This window comes from Oreochromis aureus, linkage group 13 (genome assembly GCF_013358895.1).
Source record: "Oreochromis aureus strain Israel breed Guangdong linkage group 13, ZZ_aureus, whole genome shotgun sequence".
In the NCBI taxonomy this organism is placed as follows: Eukaryota; Metazoa; Chordata; class Actinopteri; order Cichliformes; family Cichlidae; genus Oreochromis; species Oreochromis aureus.
In genome coordinates this window covers 5,130,217-5,157,245 of record NC_052954.1, presented here as the reverse complement: position 1 = coordinate 5,157,245, position 27,029 = coordinate 5,130,217, and the positions used below count along the sequence as shown (strand labels likewise).

At 41.4% G+C, this 27,029-nt stretch overlaps 2 protein-coding genes across 5 annotated transcripts in view; one reads left to right on the top strand and one right to left on the bottom strand.

Moving 5' to 3' along the window:
• The window catches only part of fancl (FA complementation group L), a 37,049-nt gene extending 28,170 nt beyond the window's left edge, over nt 1–8,879 (top strand). The window contains exons 8-14 of the mRNA XM_031735085.2: nt 1,718–1,868; nt 1,993–2,076; nt 3,104–3,149; nt 5,283–5,364; nt 6,053–6,169; nt 8,288–8,359; nt 8,739–8,879. Coding sequence (XP_031590945.1) covers nt 1,718–1,868; nt 1,993–2,076; nt 3,104–3,149; nt 5,283–5,364; nt 6,053–6,169; nt 8,288–8,359; nt 8,739–8,774 — 588 coding nt within the window. The 3' untranslated portion in view covers nt 8,775–8,879. The remainder of the gene's footprint in view (nt 1–1,717; nt 1,869–1,992; nt 2,077–3,103; nt 3,150–5,282; nt 5,365–6,052; nt 6,170–8,287; nt 8,360–8,738) is intronic.
• Nucleotides 6,260–27,029, bottom strand: part of LOC116316524 (serine/threonine-protein kinase VRK1-like) — a 32,514-nt gene continuing 11,744 nt past the window's right edge. For 3 of the 4 annotated variants that reach the window (XM_031735080.2, XM_031735081.2, XM_031735082.2), the window contains 6 exons: nt 15,331–15,451; nt 14,241–14,299; nt 12,660–12,832; nt 10,862–11,008; nt 9,429–9,596; nt 6,260–9,217 (listed from right to left, as the gene is read on the bottom strand). In XM_031735080.2, coding sequence (XP_031590940.1) covers nt 8,864–9,217; nt 9,429–9,596; nt 10,862–11,008; nt 12,660–12,832; nt 14,241–14,299; nt 15,331–15,451 — 1,022 coding nt within the window. In that variant the 3' untranslated portion in view covers nt 6,260–8,863. The remainder of the gene's footprint in view (nt 9,218–9,428; nt 9,597–10,861; nt 11,009–12,659; nt 12,833–14,240; nt 14,300–15,330; nt 15,452–27,029) is intronic. The other variant, XM_039621465.1, reaches the window with a different exon arrangement.

Below are 27,029 nucleotides of genomic sequence, written 5' to 3'. Positions count from 1 at the left end.
CCACTCTTATGCGTGTTCTCTTCTCAGATGCAGCAGGAATTCAATTACCAGCTCTTCTTCCTTTTTTTTTCTTCTTCTTTCTGAACTGGGTCTAGCGCAGTTATCCTGAGCTGTAACCGTAATCATACCACTGGCATTAATTGGGCTGTAATTGCTGAGGCTCTCGGCACCTGGACGATGCTTAATTGTGTGCACTGTGCTGGCACAATGACCCATAATTTTTGGTTCATTTTTTCCTCTAATTTTTTCCTTCTCATTCCATCTGTATTGCTCTCCCACACCTCTATCAGCCTCCCTTTCTCTTCTGTGTGTGTGTAACCATGTGTGTTCACCTCAAATTTATACAGTCTTCACTCACTGTCCATTTGCTGTCTACACTTTGAGTTCACTTCAGTTTTCAAATGAAACATGGCAGCAAATGTTTTCTGTGCATTTGACTTGGTATTTAACAACAGTAAATGTAATTATTAACCTTTTTAAATGACATATTAAAACCTACCCTGTATCACTGACTTTGACTGAAAACCAAACAATTTATCCAGTAAGAACTCTGTGTTAACTGTTTACGGGAACCTGCTTACAGATAAAACCAGAATACTAAAACTGGTTATATCTTAACTGAATATTGGGAACTGTCTAGGAGATTTTAAATGGGTTTTTTTCTGAGATTGATTTAAGATCGATCCCAGTCGTTTTTAATTTGAACAGCATTAGAAATGGCAGCTAGTTCCTATTTACCCCCGCTAATATATCTCAAACTCCCTAATAGATCGTTATAATTTTACAGAAATGATAAAGATACAAAACAAAGTAACACTGAAACAGACAAAGGACTGGAATGACACACAAGCCGTGCTCCAGCCATGTGAAAAAGTACACTCCACCATTAGATTGTAGAGCCACTTTAGCAGCAATAACTTAAAGAAATCATTTTCTAAGACAGAGTCAGTGTCTCACATCATTGCTGAGGAATGTTGGCCTGCTCCCTTTCATAGCATTGCTTCAGCTCATTGAGGTTTGCAGACATTCATTTATACACAGATCTCTTAAGGTCCCACCACGACATCTCTGGACTTTGACTGGGCCATTGCAACATCGTGATTCTCTTCTTTCTTTCTTTTTTTTCAGCCATTCTTTTTAAATGTGCTGCTGTGCTTGGGATCATTGTCCTGTTTCTTGACTCTAGCTTTAGCTGTCTGACATTTGACTGTAGAATACTTTGGTACTCAGAGAAGTTTATGATCAAATCAATAACTTCAGGACGCTCAGGCTGCCAAACAAGCCCAAATCATCCCCCTCCTGCCTGTGCTTGCGTGGATATGCTGTGTTAGGTTTTTGCCAAACACGGGGCTGTGCATTAGTCACACATCTCCACCTTGGTCTTAGATGGGCTCACATTTGACTCTGTGATAGATGAATGTCCAAATGTTGCTTTTTGGGTTTAAAAAAAAAAATTTAAAAAAAAATTAATCATTTGTAATTTTGCTGGGATGACCTGGATGCTTCAGACCTGCAAACTGTCAAAAACCTCTGCTTTTATAGTGCTCACACTTCCTAAGTACATTTGATTATCAGCACCTGGCGGCTAATAATCAAATTTAAGCAGTAAGGAGTGCTCATAGTTAGCAGGTCAGACTGGGACCTGTGATAATAGAAGCTAGTTGTATCAAAGTAACTGCTGTTACAGCAGTATAATTCTTCTGGTCTGGTTTATTAGAGCACTCTGGAGCAGCTCCACAGCCAGTTCCTGCTGGTTTTGGAGTCCCTGACAGAGTTCTGGGACGTTCTGGATGAGATTGATAGCAAGACCTGGATTCTGGAACCGGAAAAACCATGTCGTTCAGACACCACGAGGCGGATCGCCATTGGTACTGCTCCACACATCACCAGATCTTGATGCAGCTTCACAGACTAACGATAAAACCGAATATTATACCCACTTAACTACCCACCAGTCTTTATGAGTGCATCTGTGTGTGTGCGTGTGTGCAGGAAACAACGTCTCCATCAAAGTAGAGGTGGATCCCAGTCACCCAAAGATGCTCCCAGAATGCTGCCTGCTGGGAGCAGAGCATGGTGGGTATGACCTGAGAGTCAATGTGTGTTTGCAGGCAGCACAAGAGCACATCTGCAGTATTATGACCCCAAAACTGACTGACAATGATACAGCATGGGAAATACACAGCTGTCAGGTTACATGCATGTGACAGTCACTAAGACGCCCACGTTCAAGCATTTCTTCTTGGACTTTAACTTAACTTTAACTTAAATGAGTTCAATTAAAAAACAAACTAGTAGTTTCATAAATGGGATCTTCCTAAGGCCTGTGCATCCTGCCTGTCTTCACACAATAACGTAGCAGCTGAGGATCAGACCAGGCAATAAAGTCTAAATTCTGTCGTTATTCAGATCAGATCAGTGAGAAGCCACGAGCTGTGAAAGAAAATAGTGCTTTTCTTTTTGCTCTCCACACATCTCTGGTTGTGTTGACTGTTGTGTGTTGTTGTGTCAGAGGATCTGCTTCCAGAGTGGCACATCTTCATTCCCAGCGCAGCAACACCGGAGCCAGTCAGCCTGCGAGCTTGAGCTCCGGTTTCTATTTAAGTCCCCGTCAATTGTCGGCCATTGTTTCTGTAAACCCAAGGTCACGCGACTCCTAGCCTGTTGCCTAGCAATGCAACTCAAAAGATATTAAACACACGCACACTTCAGCCACCAAGACGGGAGGCAGGCAGCGACCCTCAAATACAGGGGGTCGCATAGAAATATTGCTTTTTGCATGTAGGAATAACAAACAGTGAGAGTGATGAGCGCTGCACGGAGACAAAGCTCCCCTGTGGAACAGCACAAGCAACGATGGTTCATATCTGACAGCGGTGATGCCGCTGTCTGTGCTGATCTGGGCCTTTGTCCAATAAGAGACGGTGTTTGAGGATATGCAGAGTGCTTTTTTTTTTTTAAGGTAGTCTAATTTTCCAAGGCCTTATATACAATAATAGTGTATCTGAAGCTGCTTGAAATGTGACTGCAGATCTAATTTAAGGCTGTTATTAGTATTTTGATTTCCATCCAATTTCACATGATTTCTTGTGTTTTGTTTCAGTGGTGACTCCGCTGAGGAATAAGCTGAACGCTAACATGCACTTGTGGTAAGGTTTTCTCAGTCACTGAGCTTTCACATGCTAATTCAGCAGAATCTCTTTGAGCAGAAATTGAGCTCTGAATGTCACACACTTTCTGAAGAATATGGTGGATGTCACGTATAATGCGATGTACTGTGATATAATTTTTGCATTACTGTCAACAAATCAAATGGAAAAAAAGCAAGCCCATCAATACTTGCACAACACTTACTTATTATTTAACTCTGTGGCTGTCAGCCTTGGGCCCATTGGTTCCTATCAAAAACATACAAGTTATCATGACCGCTGTGAATAAAGAGCACACTCTGAACCTGCAGAGCATTCTCATCCACGTCTGCACCATCTATTTATCTTTCTATCTTAGCTTTAGCATCTTTTTGCTCATTATTTTTGACCTGCACAGAGAGCATTTTGATCCGCTCTCAGAGCAGTGAGCTGTTTTTAGCTTAAAAGCTTAGAGGAACTCCCTGAATGGTACCTGCCCTTCACTAAACAGCACACAGGCCTGAGGCCTCGTCTACAAAAATATTAGATTATTTTTTTGAACTTAAGCCCTCTTCTCTGTTGTGGAAGTACACACACAGCTGCAGACACCATGGAGTAGTTGTTCCAGCATGAATATGTGACAAAACGGCATTCTTTGAAACTCCCGGATGAGAACATTGCCCATAAGGTGTCTTTCACTGCTGCCTCAATGGACCGGCCACTTTTCCCACTTGCTTGTTAGATAATACCTAAAAAAAACTAATACTTGGTTAGATTTATGAAACCATTGTTTGAGGCTGAAATATGCCCGTTCACACCTCTGTGTTGATAAATGACAGTTGGGAGTGACATTCCTGACAGAGTGGTTACTTTCAGTTTCTGAAAGATAGTGAGGTGTTCCCATTACAGTCCATAATTTGCAAAATGAGCATCATGTTAAGTTCAATAGAGCTGTTTCCATGCTGGTGGGGAATTGCTTTGCTGACCTTCCAGGCTCTGGTTCCTGATTTCCTACCAGGTCATATGTCGGTTCCTGGTATCCTGTGCTCTCACTGGCAGTCACTTCAGTCACCTCAAAGCTGAGAAAAGGTTATCTCAGGACCCACCCACTTTGTTTTGCCAACATTTTTGTCCTGTCTCACTCCCCCCAGTTCTTCCTGCTAAAAGGGAGTTTTTTCTTCCCACTGTCACCAAGTGGACTGGTAAATGGACTGATTCTTATATAGCACTTTTCTACCCGGAGTACTCAAAGCGCTGTATACAACATGCCACATTCACCCAATCACACTCATTCTCACAAGCACTGACTCTAAACTGAGTGCTTTTGTAACAACATTCACACACATTCACACTCCGATGGATGCATCGGAGAGCAACTTGGGGTTAGTATCTTGCCCAAGGGTACTTGGCATGCAGACTGGAGGAGCCAGGGATCAAACCACGAACCTTCCGATCAGTAGGTGACCTGCTCTATCTCCTGAGCAAAAGTGCTTGCTAAAAGGGGATTGTCTAATTGTTGAGTTTAGTGAGTTAGCCAACTCACCCACCCAGACAGAAGTCTTTTTATTTATTTATCTTTTGCAGCGAGAGGGGTCACCCCTGCTGGTCATGGGAGGGAATGTGCCCATGTTTTATACAAGCACGTGTATTAGGAAAGGGTAAAACACAAGAACAACTCATCTGTGGTGTTTGCAGCTTTTCCATTGTGTCCACAACAAAGTGTCATCTGTGCTTTAATTGTTGATTTTGGTCTTTTCTATTTGTGAGCATATCTGCTATTCAAACTCCAATTCTTTTTATCTTTACATCCAGGAGCATTATCAGTGTCGAAGTGGATCCCTGCACAGAGAGCAGAGAACCATTTGATTAACACTCAGGGGAAGGAGGGAAAAAAGTCATTTCCAAATGAAGCTGGGTACAGATTTAAATTTCACCCCAGGTTTTAACATTTGCCTCCCTGCATGACACACATCTCAGTAAATTCTCTCTCCACCACTGTACAGTCTGAGGCGGCTCAAATGTTCCTGCTATTTTTTTTTCTTACATTTTATATAGCAGTAGTGAAAGTCTCCTAATCATCCCCCAGTGTCTTTGCGGGCTCATTTGCATGTGGTTAATTAGTGTGTGAAGGAGCTGTCTGTGGTCTGCTGGCAGGAACCCGGACTCCAGCGTCTTGCACAACCTCCGGGATGTTTTGGAGATCGAATTCCCATCACCTGCCACCCACGAAAAATCTGTATGTCACATAGTTGCCCCATTTTCCATTTCAAACATGTCCCTTCTCTTCACCAGTGTGTGTGTGTGTGTGTGTGTGTGTGTGTGTGTGTTTACATCTCTGCATACATTCTCCTGTTTGAGCTCAGAGTTCTAAGGGGGCGGACATACACTGCTGCTTATTTTCCCGTTTCTTTCCGCATTTTTCTTTGTGTGTTTTGTTTTTCTTAGAGGTGGGCTCCAATTCTCCTTTAATTGGGTTGTTTACAGATAAGATCATTAGAATAACAAAGATGGCAGAATTCTCTGCACTATCAAACCACTTTAATCACGAAAAACCATTTGTCTCCCTCTTTTTTTTTTTTTTTTAAAGCCCTCGTTTTTCTCCCCTCCTCTCTCTGCGGATGGGTTGAAAGGGTGTCGTGTTTATCCACTGTCGCCGCGGTGATTAATGCCTCCGCTTCATTAAAATTCAGAGGAGTGCAAAAAAGTTGAGTTGACCAGATGTTGATTTTTGGGGGTTTTTTTCCTCTGACATCTCTTTTAATGGATAGCTGCAGGAAAAAAAACCCAAAGAAAACAGGAGTTACTCATTACAAAATGCAACGAGGAGCAGGGAGAAAGGGAAGGAGTTATGGGGTGACGTGTGGGGTGTGTGTGCTTTAGTGTGTGTAAGGACAGTGCACATTCACTGCTCTCTGTCCATGTAGAGTTTCAACCTTGAGTGTGGCATCTGCTATTCATATCGACTTGAAGCTGCCATCCCTGATCAGGTGTGTAATGACCCTCGCTGTGGGCAGCCCTTCCACCAGACTTGTCTTTATGAGGTATGAACACACACACGCCCCCACAGAATTTGAGGTTTACAACAGCGTTCCTTCCATTTTTAGACTGAATAATGAAATCAGACAGATGTGTCCACATCAGCTTTTTATAACAGATGAGAGAAAAAAAATGCAAGCTGCAAATAATGGCTCATCATTGGCCTTACATTAAAACTGGATATGAACTCATCAAGTCTTAATAAAATATGTGTGTGTATGAATTATTTGACACATTTGATACAAGTTAATATGAAGGATTCAAAAATGTTGTAAGCAACACAAAACCAAAAACTTTTGAAACACGTTGGACTTCAGTGGATATGTATACACGGTAATGTTTTAGGAACAAAAGGATGCAACATCATTTGATGGAAATGAAAATTATTAACCTACAGAAGGCTGAATTTGTAGGCATCCTGAAAATCAAAGTGAACAAAAAATTCATACAGCAAGGTAGTCCATTTTATAGCAGGTCCACACTAATGATGTAACTGCTGATTCTGGTATTCTATGGCAAATGCAAATGCCATAGAATACCAGAATTGGGCTCCACGGTGGCACAGGGCCCACTAGAGGACGTCAGCTGTAAGACCACCCTCATGAAGTCTGTTTCTGTATTTGTGGTGTGCAAGCAGATACCAGTCCTGCTGATCGGTTAAGGGCCTTCTACAGCCCTTTTTGCCCTCTGCTACTTAATTGACCAGATCAATGTCCTGGAAGTTTAACAAATTGATTTTTTTTTTTTAAGGAGAATATAGACTGTGTATATAAAGATGTCTGACATGACAACGGCCCAGATGTGAAGCCACAGTGTTATGACTTATTACGGAAATGGTTTTTATATATATCTGACATATCTTGATGTACAAATATTCAATTTGAATATCTTTGCTGACATACAGTATGTGATTTCTCAAGAATAAAATGACACAACAGCGGTCAGTGGAAACCCAAACTATCAAAAGTCCTTTTTTTTCCCTTTGAGCAATGTATATATTCATAGAAGCTACTTTGGGTTGTTTCTTTATTCAGAAAGGGTCACCACAGCAAAAGTAGGTTTGTCAGATTTTGAAACACCTGATGGTCTTCCTGATGCAAAGGGATTTGGATTTTCTCTTTTGTTTGTTAGGTGAACGTGGAAACCACCACACTGTATAATTATGACTTTTGAAAAAGCATGTGTGGCTGTATGTGGGTAAAAAACTGAGCATGAACTCACTGCTCAGGGTGTTTGCGTTCATATGTCATGTGCCCAACAACTAGACTGTCACATCACCCATATTATAATCTCAGAAAGTTTAAGATTTACCCCAGACTACTTCAAAGCTACAAAATGACCAAATGACTGATCTGGTTATAATAATTAAAAAAGTCCCTCCGTACCATCAGTGTGCCTCTGGGACACAATTCTCCATTTATTGACTTGAGTTTAAAGTGCTCCCTCCTCAAACACTGTAAGGGTTCCTCCTGAGGAGTGGACACAGTTGTAAACATCCATTTTATTTATTTATTTGCTTAAATGAACAAAGTTTTGCGCATTACATTTGCCGTTTTCACTCAGTCATAATACAAAGCCTTATCCTGTTGCCTTCAGAGAGCTGCATGTGGTCAGCGCACTGCAAGTACAGTGTGTTCATTTGTCTAAATACGCACATGAATACAGATTATTCCTTCCTGTTTCCCCTCTGAGGACATACATATTGTAAAGTGTTTCTAAACAGCATTTCATTTAATCAGGCATAGAAGATTTGCGTTCATTAGCCATGAGTGTTTTAGCGTTTCAACAGGTGGGCTGCTCAAGGTGAGTGACAGTCAGATATGATCAAAGGTAGAACTGGACCAGTGCAGCCTTGCAACACACAGGAAATGAGCACAGATGACTATGTTTGGACTCTGTCCTCAGTGACACGCTGCTGCATGGCCAGATATCTTTGAAACTCAGAAACAAATCGCAGGATGCTAATCGACTTTAAAAAAAAAAAAAAAAAAAAAAGCCCTTCAGTGCTTCAAGGGTGCTGGATAATCTTAAACATAGCTGTACAGAGTGTATATTGAAAGTGCTGTTATGAGCCACACACCAGATTCAAGGTAATGATTTGATCTTTTCTCTTTTGCCTTCAGTGGCTGCGAGCGCTGCACTCCAGCAGGCAGAGCTTCAACATTGTTTTTGGAGAGTGTCCTTACTGCAGTAAGGTATGTGCGCGCCTCACAGTGTGACTGACAGCTGCCTTCAGAAAGCCCTCAATAGATATTCAGCTTATTAATTAGCATGCCTCTATACATCCTGTAGCCTTTTCTTCTGCCACTGCGCTTTCAACAATGTGCTGCATTCATACACTTTGACTGAAGCTACTCCTCGTCTGATAAAGGAGTAAGCGTGTGATACTGCGTGTCTGTGAATACAGCTCGCCACCGATTCAAAGTCAAAGACGGTTTTATTCGAGCGTGTGAGTCGCAGTTAGAAACGAGAGCCCATTTCATCTTTTTATCATAAAGAAATCTTTCATCGCATGTTTACCTTTACAGAACATCTAATAGGTAGAATAAACTGAGGCTTGTCCTTCTATTTCAGCCCATCACTGTGAAAATGGCAGCCCAGAAGTCCTGATGAGAGGCTTTGTGTTCCCGGCTGCTCCATCTCCACTTTGGGAAGAAGCTTTGAAAGGAGCTGTTAAAACTCGTAGATCCATTAGCTCCTCAAAGGGGCTTCAATGTACTTTGGCAAACTCTGACAACAGCAAGCAGTAAAAGAAAGGCGCCCAAACAGAGTAACCAGGACGTCAGCCATCCTCTCTGTTGGGGACCGGCTTCAGGACTTGACTTTTTGGGACCAGACTCTTCCCATTTACCCAAAGCATGTCTGTAATAGAGCTGGCTATCCCAGTACTTTGGATGGCTGTACACCGCTCTGTGGTGTGTGTGTGTTTGCCTCTCCATGTCACGGTTTGCTCGATCTTCTTTTCTCCTTTGTGGGAAGACTCGGCGCTCCGTTCTCGCTGAGGTCAGGGGCACGTCATCTGTTTTGCTGCTTGTCCTTTTGGGGTTACGTTCCTGTTAAAGAAGGTAATTCAAGTGTGTGCGCTTTGAAGCATTTAGGTGTCAACTTTCAATTCTGCTTTTTCTTTGCAACCTTTAGAAATCTGGAGGAACAACCTAACTGAAGAGTCTACAGCACATTGTAAAGATTTAGTCAGGTGTAAATAGTTGTTTTGTAGCCTTTAGTGTAAAACAGGTTCATTCTGCCCAAGCTATGGCCTCACACCTGTTTGGGTTGAGCTCTGGGCTTTACTGGAGGACCTCTGAGATAGCATGCAGCAATGGGTTTGGGCCTTTCTTCCTCTTCCTCCTCCTCCTCACTGTCGATGTCTTCATAACTGCACACAGGCCTTTGCCTCGGGGACCTTCTGACAGCAGGGAGAACTTCTTCCGTCTATATTCAAACAAATAAAAGGCAGTTTGACCAATCAGAAACTTAATCATTTATTTGACAGTGAATTTTAGTATTTTAAACAGCCACAGATCTCAGGTGCATTACAGGTAGAGGGATGAACACATCAAAGTACAGCATCTAATGGCAAACGCACAAGAACCCGGGGTGCTGTGTTGTCTGTACTGTTCCACTACTGATTTTTAGCTGTGGGTAACTCCTGCCTGTGCAGATTCATAATAAAACAAAAACACTCTAGCCAAATTATTCTTCATCTTCATAACGTGCTTATAGTGCAATCCATAGGGGACAAAATCCACTAACCAACCAGTCGAGGCAGCAGTGAACAGCTCCTGTTTTATGAGGTAAAATGACTGTTTTTGTCAGTGGAGGCTGGTGGAGTGTAATGGCTTGTCTGACAGCAGGTAAAGCAGTAAGAATGTTCTAATGTTGGCATCTACTTAAACCCATATTGGTTCTTTGAGGTGTGTAAAATCTGTGCCTGATGACTGTGTCCACAGCAGCGTGAGGTCTTAGATTCAGACTCTTGTCTGTGTGGGAGATCACTTCAAAGAAACCAAATTATAACCTGCTGAGTGAAAACAGTTTACCCACGTATTACTTTTAACACAGAGAAATATACAGCACAGTTCTGCAGCTCCTGACTGAGAAACCAACTGCTTTTATGCATGACCTGCAATATTACACGTCGTACGTCTCATGCTGATCACTCTGTTTTAACGAAAGTGCCTGTGACAGATATTTGAATGTAATTCTGTCTAAAATTACAAATTTTTGATCCATTTTGTGTAAATCTTCCAGTGTTTCACCTTGAACATGTTACATGACAAGTTTGCATTAAAAAAAATCTGAAAAATAAGTTAGTGTGTTTTGTGTGTAAAGGTCTTAAAAGTAGCACAAAGGCTGAAAAATGCTGGACTGTAATTTCCTCAAGGAGTTTGGATGCCTTATGGTGTTCATGTCATCATATACACACAGAGGTGCAACATCAGGTCAGTCAAAGCTGATCTCATCATTAGGTTAACTCCAGCTGATCTTTCTTTTAGACACTCTTTAGCAGGAAGCAGAAATGTCACACACAGTAAACTGTTACACAAGCTTCTGAACCGTTCTGATGAAATATTAAAGTGTAATTCAAATCTACTTTCAAAGTTATTTTTGTATTTACAAGAGATGTGGGACTCTGGTTATGTTGTCTCAGCATACTGTTTCATAAAGGGTGACAGTTAAGGTGTTTGAGGCCTTACCTGTTCTGACAGAGGTTTATTGATGGGTGGTCCTCTGATGTAGCGAGCTGGCACTGCTTTGGGCTTTCCCCCTTCATAGACTTCATCATGGTCCTGTAGAGGTGTAGCTTTGGCTCTAGAGACTCCGCTCGCTCCTCCTGCTTTCTGCTGACGGAAACAAAAAGCAGTTTTATTATCTCTCTGATGGCCGATGTGAGGCTGACACGACTGCTTTCTAACTGACCTCATTTCAGTCACAACATTATCTGCGAGCTTATTTCTCCTCCTTTTATGCAACGCAGCTGGAGGATAGATTGGATCAGATATGAGATCCTGCCTTCTTCAGTGTACGAAGCTATGCAGTGCAATTTAGTTTTAGTTTTAGTTAGAGTGTTCTGCGTTTACTTCACCGTGTGTCACCTGCTAGCAGGAGAGCTAACATAGCATTAGCTGAAGCTAGACAAGCATCAGCAGTTTGTCTCAGATGAAGGTAAGGCTTTCACTGTCCACTTCCTCATCTCAGCTACTGGCTCTCACTCATTATGTTTGGTTTGTTTCTTTTACTGGACTGCTACTGTTGTCAAGTCCAAAATAAAATACTCAAACTCAATACCAATATCCAGGAGAATACACAGTCCCATTTTTCATGTTACACATACGCAGAACGGATAATATTTGCTGCCTGACGTCAGCCCTAACATTATTCACTACAAAAGTTGCTGCTGAGGCCAGATTCTGTGTGAAGCCTCAGTCTAAAGGCCATTTCCTCTGAACTCCTGATCTACAGCTGTGCATGCTTTGCTCCTATGTCTTTTAATGTCACGTGAAATCTCTTTACCCCGTAAGCCCACCTTTGAACAGTGTTTCTTAAATAAAACTTTGCCTCAGTACAAAACTATAATCCTCCATAAAATAATTCCATATTTATCCAACACTAGTGGCAAATGATTGTGTGAATATACCCATTCAGTGGCCTTTATCTCAGCTGACATTTACTCTCCTCACTAAACCGCCTGTAAATGGCCACTTCTGTTTAACTAGGGATCAAACTGGCCAGCACTTTAGCATGGAAATTAAATGACACAAGGAGAGGAGAGGAAATCAGGAGCATAATTGGAGACACCCTGTGCTCTGTAGTGTGTGTCATCAACTCCTTCAAATTGGGCCGTTGATAGTAAGGGAGGGGGGGGTCAAGAAGTTATTCGGTTAAATTGAGGCAGAATCGCAGCCCTCCAGCTTCAGACCTGACCGCCTCTGGTTCACATGCTCATTGGGGCAGGTTAACCCTCCCTTTCACTGCTGTCACATTTCAGCACTCAGGGTTAAGAGACTGAGCAGGGGAAACAAGGATCTTTGCGGCCAAACACTTAAGTAGTTGAATGTTGACTGAATGGTAAAATTCTGTCAATTATCACCAGTCTTAGATCTAATTTTTTTGGTGTATTCTCAGCTTCTGTGTCATAGTGGTTATTCTCCAATGCACGAGAAACATTTTAGGGAGGGCCAGTCAATGGTGAGAGTAATCAGACCATCCCAAAGATTCCCACTGGGGTTAAACCCAGCAGTCTGTGGTGGTGAATCATGCTTTCATAATCTGCCTGACGAATCCTGGCGTTGTCATCTTGGAATATGCCTGTGCCTGTGAAGTGACCACACCCGCTGAGAAAGTGAGCTGCTATAGACAGATGTCTAACTGAGCCAACATTTCAGTAAGAAGCCAAATGCCTACTGGAGGATGAAGATGGGTTCACAGGATTTCAGTGCATAAAGGAAAAGTGCCAAATTTTTCCACACCATCTCACAGGTTTTGAGTCCTCACCTTTTCCTTGGCTCGAGAATCTTTGGTGGACGATTCCCCTGCAGCTCCCTGTGGCTTGGACAAATCAAGTCCTCCCCTGACAGCACTGCCCAACAGGTTTTTAAGATACTGGTAATCGGGCTTCTCTTGGTAGCCCAGTTTGTTCACATAAAGGAGGAATTTAGCCACCTCATCTGAAGACAGGAGCAGAGTGGACATCAAGAATCAGATATGTTAACTGATACTGATAGTGATTTGATTAAATCTGGTTTGATTTTACAAAGTTACTATTCAAGAAAGTGTGCATCTTCAGAAAATGAAGCACCCCGTATATTTCTGAGTGTCTGTGTGTGTGTGGTGGTATCTCTCCGCAGAGGAGATCAGGCGAGCACGTGGCTAAGGACCTGCATGTGTGGAAGTGTCATACTCAGTCAGTCCTGATGCATCACACACTGGCCAAGTGACGTGTATGACACATACTGCAGTAGCACGGTGTCTCACACACACACACACACACACTCGCACACAGGGTTGATGCATACCCCGGCTCTTATCTGTGGCAGGCAGCCGGGCTTTGTCAGTAGAGGAGCATCTAGTCCCAACCATACATCACACACACCGAGCCATCCCACAGGTGTGACCTCTCCTTATAAAGAGGAGAGATAAAACACGACTAACTTTGAAAGGCATGTCAATGGGACAGCTGTTTAATTGCTACAAAGTTATTCTGGAGCTTCAGGTGAGAGAAAAGGAGACTGATTGTTTTATTCTGGGCGGGACATTTTCATGTAGCCTGGACTGTCGCAGCCTCGTCTCTTCTTATAATCCAGTTTAAAGATTGGCTTAAAAATGCCTGAAGTGAAGACAAACTAAGTTTAGCCTCTTCATTGAGCTCAGCAAATAACCACACAGCTACACCAAGTTTATGTGTCACGTGTCATCATTTTGACCCAGCTAGCAAATGATTTTGCACTCTTTACATTATTAATGTACCGGAATCTTAATTTACATTGGGAATCTAAGGTCACAACACCATACTGTAAATACTCGGCCATGCCGCTTAATCTTTGAAGTCAGGAGTATAAAGTCAAGCAGCTAGCCACACAATTTGCCTACACAGTGCGTAAAAGTCATCCACGCTGTGCTGACTCAGTTCTTGGATCAGATTCCAAGCAGCATGTGGAAGAATACAATATGTTCTCCAACCACCAGAAACACCTGTAGAGTTCGGCTGTAGCTATATTCCATTGGACCTGAACTTGCCTTCAGTATATCTCTATAAGTAAAAAATCTTTGAAATATTCATATTTTCTCTACAAATGCACTAAGTAATGATATCATTCTAATGACTAGAAAAGTCGTCATCTTACATGTGTTGTTTCTACATTCACACATACTGATTTAAAAAAAAAAAATAAAGAAGTGCTGCTCTGTCTAATCTTGTATTTTTATTAACAGAGATTCTCAGTAAACCCAAAGCCCAAAAGAAGATTTTTCTCCTGCCCTCCAAAGGCTTGTAGTTTTACTTTCAAATTCTCTCGTTAACCTGAGAAGTGGAGAAGAAGTTCGCTAACCTGAAGATGCCCTTTGGCCTTGGCTTACCTGTGCTGGCTCCGCTCACTGACAGCTGCTGGACTGAATGTGGCAGATTATCCATCAGTCTGAGAGAAGAAGCGAAAACAGAAGAGGTGAGAACAGAAAAGATGTGAGAGATGGACTCGGGGGCAGAGCAGGAGAACGAGTTGAAATGAAGCCAAAGCACACAACATTAGTTTTTCCTCACTCTGACATCAACTACACACACTCAGCATAATTATTAGGAGTAGATTATGTATGCAACGCTGCTGTGGAGTACATTCCATATATATCTAGCCTCATATCAGACAGAGCTGTTAAGTCATTACACTCTTATTTGCACTTGTAGTCTTTGTTTCTTTTTAATTAAATTTTAAAAAAAAAATTAATGGAAACTTTAAAAAGACCATAAAAACCTGGAGAACTATTGCTGAAGATCTCATTAAAAATTACAATAAAGTCTTCTCTTATAGAAAGCTAATTATAAGGAAATTTGGCGTGGCTCAAGACTTTTGCACAGTACTGATGCAGTGGAGACTTGGCAGCCACCCTAGCATGAATCCAAGCCCCAATCAAAATGAATGAGAGCTCCATGACTATAAAAGCACACAGTAAAATCTGCCCTCAGGTATAACTCTTCAACAACAGATAAGAAAACTTATCCTGTTTAATGAAATATGCTCAAACGGTGTCCTGTAAGCGAAACAGACTCAAAGCTTTGATACAATTTTACCACTCCTTAAACCAGACAGGTGGACTGGGTGATGTCTGGGTTCACATCATTAAAACAGACTACACCTGTGCTATGCTGCACATGCTTCTTTAAGGCAGAAACAGGAAGAAAGGTAGTAACGATTTATAATCATGTTATTAAGTGAAATTCCAGTATCAGACTTTGTGTGTGTGTGGTACTATATGTTGTACTGTTAGAGCAAGAGATGCTGCAATGCAATTTAATTATTATAATTTAATTTCACTACAGAAATCTGCAACATCAGTCAACAGCTTTTCATGGCAATAAAGAGACTCTAATCCAGAAAAAAAAAAAGGTGTTTAAAATCTTCCATCCTTCTGTAGAGAGTACCCGAATACACGTTCAGTCTCAGTTACTCCCTACCTGGTCTTTGCCTCCTGGACCTGAGTTGGATTTTTGAGGACATCGTCCCAAGGCAGAGACCCACATAACCAGTGAAGGAGACAGAAACCCAAAATTTGGAGGTCACCACGTCTAGATGCCGCTGTAGAGGAAGAAAAATGAAATGATGGTGATGGTGCAGTACTGCTAGCATAATTCCATAAAGACAATTTAAAGAAGACAATGAAAAAGTAGGAGCACGTAAGTCAGCAGTTAGAAAATACTGCTGTTTATCGTTCAATCAAATAGTTGGGTTTTTTTTCCTGTAGCATAGCCGAGGTTGGACACAAGTACTCTTTAAATTTTGAAGTTAAAGCTAACACAGTAGAAATCAATCAAAAAGGCTGAAGCACATATTCTAATTCTTACACTGTGTCATCTGTCAGTGGGTTATTTTGTTTGGCCAAACAGGATGAAAACTTATGAAGACAAGAAAGTGTATATCAACTAGACCCCTCTTTTCAATTATAGTCTCTAAATGAGACTGAATACTGTGTTATACCATCATGATGATTTTCTGGTGGGTGGGTTCAGCTTCTACTTCCAAATGGACTTGTGTAGCTTCCCACACTTACTATGATTAAAAAACTCATTCTGGAGTACTCTTGCTGACTTATTTGGTCATTTTTTCTTTAGTATCTTTAACCTCCTAGGACCTGCCGTCCACATATGTGGACATCACATTTTGCGTTATTTAGACCAAAATACTCAATTTTGCTCTACATGGGCCTGATATCCAATTATGAGGACATTATACTGCTACTGTTCTATCAAATTTTTAAACGAATATCCTCATTTCTGGCTCTCATTTTTCTTAAAAACAAAAATAAGGTAAAAAAAAAAAAAAAATCTGGGAATTCTTTGTTTTTACATTCATTGGGCCCCAATATGCCCAAATATCCAAGAGAAATTGAAAATGCATGTCGTGGAAGAGTTCGGGTCTTAGGAGGTTAAATGAAACCATACCCGTGCTTCATCCAGACACTCAAAGTAAAACTTCACTGACTGGTTGTAAAACACATCCCAGTTCAAATCACTACCACATGTTACAGAAGTCAACAGTAGTGTACTGCTGACCCCATCTCTGCTCCTCCAGTCTGCTAACAGAAACATTGTTTTGTTTTTTTTAAATGGTGGAACTGATTTCACTTTAGTCTGAAACTGGTGGGAAAGTGAAAGGCAGATCACAGGCTCTCTATATAAAAGTCTGTATTTAAAAGATGGACACAGCCACCATGACATCACCCAATTGGTTTTGGACTCCACATCTTTAAGCACCAACACTAGTGGTTTGACTGCAACATGTTGGTTTTTTGAAGCCAAAAGTGACACATGGTCAAGACACCTAATCAATTGGTGGGACATAACAGACTGATTACTAGAACATATTCATCAAAACTAAAGGACAAGCTTCCAGGAAATATTGTTTGTCTGATAGACTCCTTAACTACAGACACGAGAGCGCAATCCAGTGAAGTGACTCAAATTAGCAGAGTTGAAACCCTGCAGAGAGCACAGCCGGCTGTGTCGGCACACCTGACAACTCCAAGGTGAGACATGAAAACTATTTAAAAGCACATACCCTCAACAGTTGTTATTAAGGAGGAACCAATCTAAAGAGTACAAAATATGTGTCTCATACCAGACTGTAAAAATGCTTTACATTGCTGGTAAGCTCGGCATTTAAACATTGGAGTCTGTGGGGACTGTCTCCAGTTGAAACCTAGGTCAATTAAGGCAGACTAGGGCAGACCTGAGTAGAGGCATCAGGAAAGCTAAGGCTGCCTATAGGAGGAGGACTGAAGATCACTTTGCTGACAACGACCCCAGAAAAATGTGGCAGGGGATCAATCACATTACCAACTACAGAAGCAATAACCAGGCGACATCTAGGACTGATGCCTCGCTGGCTGAGGATCTAAATCGTTTCTTCGCCCGCTTTGAGACGACCAGGCCCTCAGCTGTCACACCACTTCCACCCGCCCCCAGCACCGGCACACTAACACTTAGGGAGGATCAAGTGAGGTGTGTTCTAAGGTCAGTGAATCCCAGGAAGGCGGCAGGTCCTGATGGAATACATGAAAAGGTTCTCAGAGCATGTGCTGACGAACTGACCGGAGTCTTCACTAAAATCTTCAACCTTTCCTTGTCATTAAACACCGTCCCGCCCTGCCTCAAAACCTCCACCATCATCCCCATCGCCAAGAAGACAGCTGTGGTCAGCCCAAATGACTACAGGCCTGTTGCACTTACGCCTGTACAGGGAGTGCAGAATTATTAGGCAAATGAGTATTTTGTCCACATCATCCTCTTCATGCATGTTGTCTTACTCCAAGCTGTATAGGCTCGAAAGCCTACTACCAATTAAGCATATTAGGTGATGTGCATCTCTGTAATGAGAAGGGGTGTGGTCTAATGACATCAACACCCTATATCAGGTGTGCATAATTATTAGGCAACTTCCTTTCCTTTGGCAAAATGGGTCAAAAGAAGGACTTGACAGGCTCAGAAAATTCAAAAATAGTGAGATATCTTGCAGAGGGATGCAGCAGTCTTAAAATTGCAACGCTTCTGAAGCGTGATCATCGAACAATCAAGCGTTTCATTCAAAATAGTCAACAGGGTCGCAAGAAGCGTGTGGAAAAACCAAGGCGCAAAATAACTGCCCATGAACTGAGAAAAGTCAAGTGTGCAGCTGCCAAGATGCCACTTGCCACCAGTTTGGCCATATTTCAGAGCTGCAACATCACTGGAGTGCCCAAAAACACAAGGTGTGCAATACTCAGAGACATGGCCAAGGTAAGAAAGGCTGAAAGACAACCACCACTGAACAAGACACACAAGCTGAAACGTCAAGACTGGGCCAAGAAATATCTCAAGACTGATTTTTCTAAGGTTTTATGGACTGATGAAATGAGAGTGAGTCTTGATGGGCCAGATGGATGGGCCTGTGGCTGGATTGGTAAAGGGCAGAGAGCTCCAGTCCGACTCAGGACGCCAGCAAGGTGGAGGTGGAGTACTGGTTTGGGCTGGTATCATCAAAGATGAGCTTGTGGGGCCTTTTCGGGTTGAGGATGGAGTCAAGCTCAACTCCCAGTCCTACTGCCAGTTTCTGGAAGACACCTTCTTCAAGCAGTGGTACAGGAAGAAGTCTGCATCCTTCAAGAAAACATGATTTTCATGCAGGACAATGCTCCATCACACGCGTCCAAGTACTCCACAGCGTGGCTGGCAAGAAAGGGTATAAAAGAAGAAAAACTAATGACATGGCCTCCTTGTTCACCTGATCTGAACCCCATTGAGAACCTGTGGTCCATCATCAAATGTGAGATTTACAAGGAGGAAAACAGTACACCTCTCTGAACAGTGTCTGGGAGGCTGTGGTTGCTGCTGCACGCAATGTTGATGGTGAACAGATCAAAACACTGACAGAATCCATGGATGGCAGGCTTTTGAGTGTCCTTGCAAAGAAAGGTGGCTATATTGGTCGCCGATTTGTTTTTGTTTTGTTTTTGAATGTCAGAAATGTATATTTGTGAATGTGGAGATGTTATATTGGTTTCACTGGTAAAAATAAATAATTGAAATGGGTATATATTTGTTTTTTGTTAAGTTGCCTAATAATTATGCACAGTAATAGTCACCTGCACACACAGATATCCCCCTAAAATAGCTAAAACTAAAAACAAACTAAAAACTACTTCCAAAAACATTCAGCTTTGATATTAATGAGTTTTTTGGGTTCATTGAGAACATGGTTGTTGTTCAATAATAAAATTATTCCTCAAAAATACGACTTGCCTAATAATTCTGCACTCCCTGTAGTGATGAAGTGCTTTGAGAGACTGGTCTGTCAGCACATCAGGGCCGGTCTGCCTCCCACTTTGGACCCCCACCAATTTGCCTACAGGACAAATCGATCCACCGAGGATGCTATCACCATAGCGCTCCACACTGCGCTGAGTCATCTGGAGCACCGAGGAAGCTATGTGAGAATGCTCTTTCTGGACTTTAGCTCAACATTCAATCATATCATCCCAGAGATCCTGGTCCAGAAACTGTCTCACCTGGGACTCTCCACCCCCATCTGCCTCTGGATCAAGGACTTCCTGACAAATAGACCACAGTCTGTCAGACTCGGCCCCCACTTGTCCAGCACCATCACACTCAGCACTGGGTCTCCACAAGGATGTGTTCTGAGTCCCCTCCTGTTTACGCTCTACACATCCGACTGCTCCCCTACCCATCTCTCAAACACCATCATAAAGTTCGCGGATGACACCACAGTGGTTGGACTCATCTCAAGGGGGGGATGAGTCGGACTACAGAGATGAGGTCAACAGACTGACTGAGTGGTGTTCAGTTAACAACCTCCAACTGAACACCACGAAAACTAAAGAACTTATCTTGGACTTCAGGAAGGGCAGAGCAGACCCGGCCCCACTTTACATTCACGGGAAATGTGTGGAGAGGGTACACTCCATGAGGTTTCTGGGCGTGCAGATCTCTGATGATCTCTCCTGGACTGCAAATACCACAGCGGTGGTAAAAAAGGCCCAGCAGCGTCTCCACTTTCTGAGAGTGCTCAGGAGGAACAACCTGGAGGAGAGGCTGCTGGTGACATTCTACAGAGCCACCATAGAGAGCATCCTAACGTACGGCATAACAACATGGTATGCAGGGTGCTCAGCTGCAGACAGGAAAGTTCTGCAGAGGGTCATCAACACAGCCCAGAAGATCACTGGCTGCTCTCTGCCCAGCCTGGAGGTCATTGCAAACTCTCGGTACCTCAGCAGAGCTGGCAATATCATCAAGGACTACTCTCACCCCAGCAATCAACTGTTTGAACTATTACCGTCAGGCCGACGGTACAGGTCACATAAAACCAGGACAAACAGATTCAGGGATAGCTTCTTTCCCAGAGCTATCACCGTAGTAAATAAGCACAAAAACAATTGAACCTGCTTAGCTATACCATACTGTCACTGTCATTATATTATGCTGCTATTCATACTGTCATTATATTAATGCTGCTATCCTGTATATATCGTACTTACTATTGTTTGTTTTATTGTACCTTTTATATTTTACATTTATATTTATTATTGTATTTTGCACCAAGGGAGTGGCACTCCAATTTCGTTGTACCCTGTACAATGACAATAAAGGCTATTCTATTCTATTCCATTCTATTCTATTCTACTCCGTGTTGAAGCCTGCCTCAGATGGCTGTCAGAGGAACTGGAGTTCTGGCGCTTCCACACTGGCTTCATTTTTTTAGTCCTTGCTCTTTTACAACACACCATAATGTCCAAGTACTCCAGTAGCACTGTAGGTTAGAGGCTAAACATGGGTGAATGAGGTCTGGTATTTAAAAACAAAAACAAAAAGGATCACTTAATCCTGCATTTTTTTTTTTTTCAAAATTGCCAGTTTTATAGGAGTGAAATGCTACATTAGCAGACTCTCTCTTTGTCTACACAGTTTATTTTTTTTCACCACCTACTGCATTCTTTCGAAAATGTTACCTTTCTGCTATAGAGTACAATTAGAATGGATCAGCTGTTGACTTTAAAGAACTATTGTGCTCAATATGTGCCTTAGACCTAAGAGTCCTGTAATCAGCCATCTCAGCACTGTAAATATCCCAACACAAAAAAGGTTTCCACAAACCATAACCAGGGATCTGAACGGCACAATTTGATGTTAGGGAACTAAATAGATCGTACAAGTGTGGCTTCCCATGTACTAAAGCTTCTTTAAGAACAAGTCCAGACTGTGTTTGTGTCTTGTTGTGTGTGCGTGACTGCATGAGTCTACATTAATGTGTGAGGTCTATCAATATTTAGCGACCAAGTCCATCCAGAGGGGTCGAGCCCGAGGGTTTTAGCAGCTCAATACTGTAACAGCCGCCACACGTCTCGGGAGAAATTACCTATCGACTGACTCCATCAGAGGGGAGAAATCTCCTCCCTGAGTCACAGCCAGCATTGATCCTCTCCAGCCAACAGTCTGGTCTAAGGAGGAAAGCGTGGTCACTGGCACAGAAGACCACATTATGTGGGATTGAGGGCAGTAATCTGATAACGTGCAAATTCTTGAAATGCAAGTATTCAAATGTACGAGTGCAAGGTTACATCTTCAAGATGAAGATGGGCACAGATCGCCTATAAGTACTAAACATTTCAAGGAAACAGTGTTGTGTCTGAGTCAGAAACTGCAAGGCTACCATAGAATACTAAAGTGGACCCAGCAGGAAGTCTAAATAATCAGTGAGGCTGATCAGAACAGGAGTAGTGGTGAAAGACTGGATGTATAGGAAGGGGGTTGAGAAAAGAGGTGTTAGATAATGCCTCCCACCCAACAGCATGTGCCGTTTCTATGGAGTATTTAAGAACAGATTATATGGATATACTATATAAACCATTGCAGATATAGAGGATGCAGATACCAACTTTTCCACCTGTTTTGATATTTTTCAAACCTTAATGTTTGAGTGCTTGAGAACAGGTTCAAAGAAAACGCACTCTGACAGCCTAATCTAGCAGCAGCTGACTCTGGCTTACACAAATGTTCCAGTCTCAATAAACTTGAGATTTATTGAGATACACACCCTGTGTACGGGGTAGTCTCCGTCTATACAGCTACCTTTTGAAAACCCTGGGAACTACTCTGATAGCTGCCCAACTGTCTTTATTGATGTATACTAAGGTGTCAAAACTTGTCATTAAGGGTAAAGGGAAGGTCAACAAATTTTGTCTTCATGAGGGAAAGGGTTAAAGAGTTCAGAATCTAAAATATTTTTTCACACATGATTTCATTTTTAATTTAGTCTTTGTTAAAATAAGTAAACCTGGGAAAGACGGGATATGTTATAAAGTCCTAAATAAAGATGACTTTAATGACTTCTTCAAATGGTAGAACCAGTCCTGACTAACATCTTTAATGGCTACTTTTTAAACAAAACAGATATGCACAAAGCTACAGAGAAAACAGAAGAAAGAGTAATCCAACATTTAAAAAACTGTTGTCATGTGCCACGCTTCATCTCAACAACTCTGATAACAAGAGTTAGATGTGTTTGCCCTTGTGGGTGTAAAGTGTGCATTAAGTCAGTGTTACAGTGAGGCTGCCTATTGTTGTAAATAATTACACAGCCCTCCATAGATACCAGGAGCCAGCTGAAAGGAAATAAAGATGAAAAATACATGTGATACTGACACTAGAAATAAGTGTCGCAACTTCCAGTGTGCTATAATAGATTAACAATTAAAAAGACAACAACTATATTAAGCGCTGCTGACCTTTGTGTGTTCTGTTATCGCAGTTCAAAACAGCATTTTGTGTGTCTGCTCCTCTGTATTCATGTAAGCATTTCCCCTCATAATGCCCTTAAAAGCACAAGACAGCACAGAGACAGCTGCATCTGAGTACATACCATCACACATAAACACTTCTCAACGGAAGATTGGACACAACATAAATATGCAAGACCCTCGTGCATATGTGGCATTCTCTACATGCTTTAGACAGGGAGGTGAGGAAGTGATGCTGTTGTTGTTAATTATCTCCTATTGTTATTCAGATTCTCTAAAGCACGCTGCAGTGTCACACTCTTAACCCTTCTGCTTCACAGTCTTGTCGTCCAGAGACGGTCTTCTGTCTGCCGTCCGCCCACCAAATGGCGGTAATTACACTACTTAACTCCAAGTTCATAGGCCGGCACTCGCGTTGCGAGTTCACCAAAGCTCACCATGGTAACCTGTCAACATCTTTGTGGGGATTGTTGCCATCAGGGTATAGAAGGGTCAAGCTCTTAAACTATATCTCCAAGAGCAGTGGCACGTACTCTAACACTTACCGGTCCATCTAAGCAGGTATTAAATATAACAATATCTAGAATGTTAAGCATGTCAAATTTTTGTGTAGCTCAGGCTCCAGTCAAAAAAAAAAAACCAAAAAACTTTTTTATTGCCGTTGGCTCTAAGAGTCGCTTGATGTGGTCACTTTATGTTTTTTCTGAGAAATCAAGTTTAACAAAGCAGAAACACCAAAAAATTAGTCCAACTTGGAAGTGCCCAAAAATGCAGTTCTTGGAGAGGTCGCTTGAGACTGGCGACAAAAATCAAGCCCAGTGTAAAATGTCAAACTACACAGCATTAAAAAGCATGTTTACAGCCTGGTACAAGAAGTGGCTTTGGCTTCTATGGGTAGTTCCTTCCTTCAATAAACAGCTATAGACTATGTGCACCTTAGCAGATGCTACTTCCGGTGGGGAAACTCCTGTAGGGCGCTTCGTTTCCGGTGTGATATTCGCGTCTTGTTTACGGTCGGGTTTTCCAAAAAAGGTCAACCAAATGGACGAATTTCTCAGTATTTGTATATAGAGTTCCCTCGTTTATCGCGAGTGTTATGTTCTAAAAATAACCAGCGATAGGTGAAATCCGTGAAGTAGCCAGCTTTATTATTTACAATTATTTTAGAGGTTTTAAGGCTGTAAAACCCCTCACTACACACTTTATACACTTTTCTCAGACAGGCATGACCAGTTTTACACTTTTCTCTCTTGTTTAAACATTCTCAAAGTTCAAACCTTCTAAAAAAAAAAAAAAAAAAGTCCATTATAGAATGAAACCGAAGATCAAAACCTGTTTTCAGTCCCAAACATTTATTTGAGAAATAAACCTACAGTATATTTGTTTTCCTATAAATAATAATGACAGATTTTAGAACTAATGAATTTAACTTTAAGCTTAATTGCTTAATTTAAGCTTAATGCACCTTATAATCCGGTGCGCGGTATGGTTAAAAAAAAAAAAAAAAAAAAAATATATACGGTAACTTCTACCTTCCTTTAGCAGGACATGCTAAAGTCCACAAAAAGTTGGACTTCTGGACAAGAAGTCCAACTTTTTGTGCGATGGTTAGCATCTTCCTCTGCCTTTTGGGTGCTACCGCAGGTGCCTTTGACGGTGCAAAACATTTCGTCGACATTGTTGTGTTTGTTGGGGAGAAAACTTACAAACATACAGTACAGCACTTCAGAGTCACACTGCTAGTGATCGATGTAGCGATTCTGTACTGTACAGGAGAGCACGGCACGGCATGGAGGAGATCGACAATGATCTACAGCCAATCGGGACGCAGAACACAATGCTGAACATTTGCCTGTTTAAATCATAAGAACTGTCACTATACAGAGATGTGCTTCTGAATGTGGATGATGTGTCTTCTGCATGCAGTAATGCAGTTCTGCTTGCGTTGAGTGATGTAAACAAACAATCTAACTATGCTCTTCAAACATCAAAATTGATCATTTGATGTTTTTATGACACAGCAATGGTGAGTGTTCCCACCCTCTGCTCTTTGTAACTTAACGTAATCTTTCCGTTTTCGTATTTTGGACATGATTTTGGAGCTTTATTTCGCAGTAGCAATTGACTTGCTGAAAACTCAGACATGATCTTATTTAGATTAAAAGGCGAGATGCACGAGTCCAGAAATCAATGAGAGAATTAACCGTCTCTATATCTAGCTTTTCTCTACAGTCTCTGGTCCTGATATGTGACCAGTTAATTATTCTTTGGATTTTTTTTCTAACAATTACGTACCTGGAAAAGTTTATAAGTACCAAACTAGAATGTGTGTTAAACTGTGTCTTGATTTTTTTTTAAAAACAAAACAAAACAAAAAAACCAGACAAAATATTATCAAGAAAGTTAATAAGTACTTTGCTTGCTAGATACCAACTAAAAGAAAAAAAATGTGGGAAAAAAACGGTATTTTTTTCCTGCTGCTCCATCTTTTCCTTCTTCTAAACATTTTACAGTTGACATGCTTTTCATGTGATAGTTTTTGCTGACAGGACACAATCTGAACCTCTTTCATTTATCGATTATGCGATAGAAACTCTCCCATGGAGATTAGGCAGTCTGAGCCATGCTAACTCACAATATTGAACCGGTGGGTAGTGGAGTTGGCCGGTGTGGAGCTCACAGGGGTTATCTGTGACTTGCTCTAACCAAACATCAAAGCCCTTAATTAATGGGGGGATGAAAACACGATGCAGGTTATGACTTTAGCTAATTAGGGAATTGTTAAACAGAGATGGTGCTGGGGAATTCAGCAGGGGCCGCGGATGGAGAATCGATGGTCAGTGAAGAAAGGGAGCATTTAGGCAATTTGCCAGTTAATGTGTTCCCAATACCAGCAAGGAAGGCAGACAGTGATGAATTGGACACTACTTTACATCTATTGATAAAGATGGAAAGAAAAGAAATTATAGTAGCCTTAGTAAAGATAACGTAAAGCACTTCGTGAATTTTGAACACCTTTCATTCTAAGTTGTAAAATCTGACATACTTAATCAAGTTAATGTCTCTGTCCTGGTAGTTTGCATAAGAAGACCATATCTGCAAGTTAAAATGTGGGAGGGGGCATTTTTCAGTCTTTGTTCGTTTTACTGTCAGTATCCTGGAAACTTTCCTCATTATTTAAATGAAAAAATACATCTAATAATAATAATAACAATACGAATAATGCGACTACTACTACTAATAATAATACATTGTGGCCAGTAAAAACAAAATACATTTGTAATTTTTGATCAGTTTCAGGAGCACTATAATATGATGTCAATGACGTAATCTAGAGAAACGCTGGTATGTAGCATTCATCTACATATTAGCAGACGAACGCTACATCTGCTAATATGTCAGAACTCTTTTTAACTAAGAGTATTTTTTACTAACACAGTAAGTAGCTCAAACTCATTTTCAATCATGCAACTTTGTTCATGTTTAACATGTTTAATGTTTCCATCACAGAAATAAGGGTGGCATTCAGGTATGATCGTTTTAGCCTCTATAAGAAGTCCCTGATCAGAATGTTGTTCATTGGTCATGCATGCTAGCATTTTAAGCATTATTATTCCACAGGCATTTTCAGAGAGACCGCAACATTTCTTTGTTTGTAGTTTGTGTGCAGCAATAGTCAGTATAAGGCCGCCAGCAGACAGACAAGTCCAGGATTTGTTGCCCATGTTTGCAGAGAATCAGATACAATAGGAATTTGGAGCATCAGACTTTTGATGCATCAGTGGACTAATTTGCTTAATCTTCTCAGGGCTTTGGCCCTGCTGTGGAAAAAATTCACAGGACATTACACGGCAATTGGCAAAATGATGAAGACTGTTTCGAATCATCATAAGCTTCAGAAACTTTGCTGTAGGTGGATGTGTGCAAGTGCGGACCACTTTAGTTAATACTGACACAATTGCCCCTGTAATAAGCAGGGGTGTCTTCTTATAGCAATTTAAGTACCTGGTGATATCTTATTTGTTCAATTTCCATTTAAGTAGGCCACTAATAATTAGAATCTGGACTTAAGTTGAAGATCATCAAGCAAAGATGTGTGGAAAATGGTTGAGAATTCAATTTGCACAGGACTGCTGACTTTTAATTGAACTGAGCATTTAACGAGACAGAATGAGCCCCTTTGAATTTTGTACTCCATAAAAGTTACTGACCAAAACAAAGATGTATGGAGGCAAATGGACTGTGCAAATGTATGGTGAAGGTTTATTTAGCTTACCTACAAACCAATTATTTTGTGGGTCATACAGTGGCTTGCAAAAATATTCAGCCCCCTTGAACTTTTCCACATTTTGTCACATTACAGCC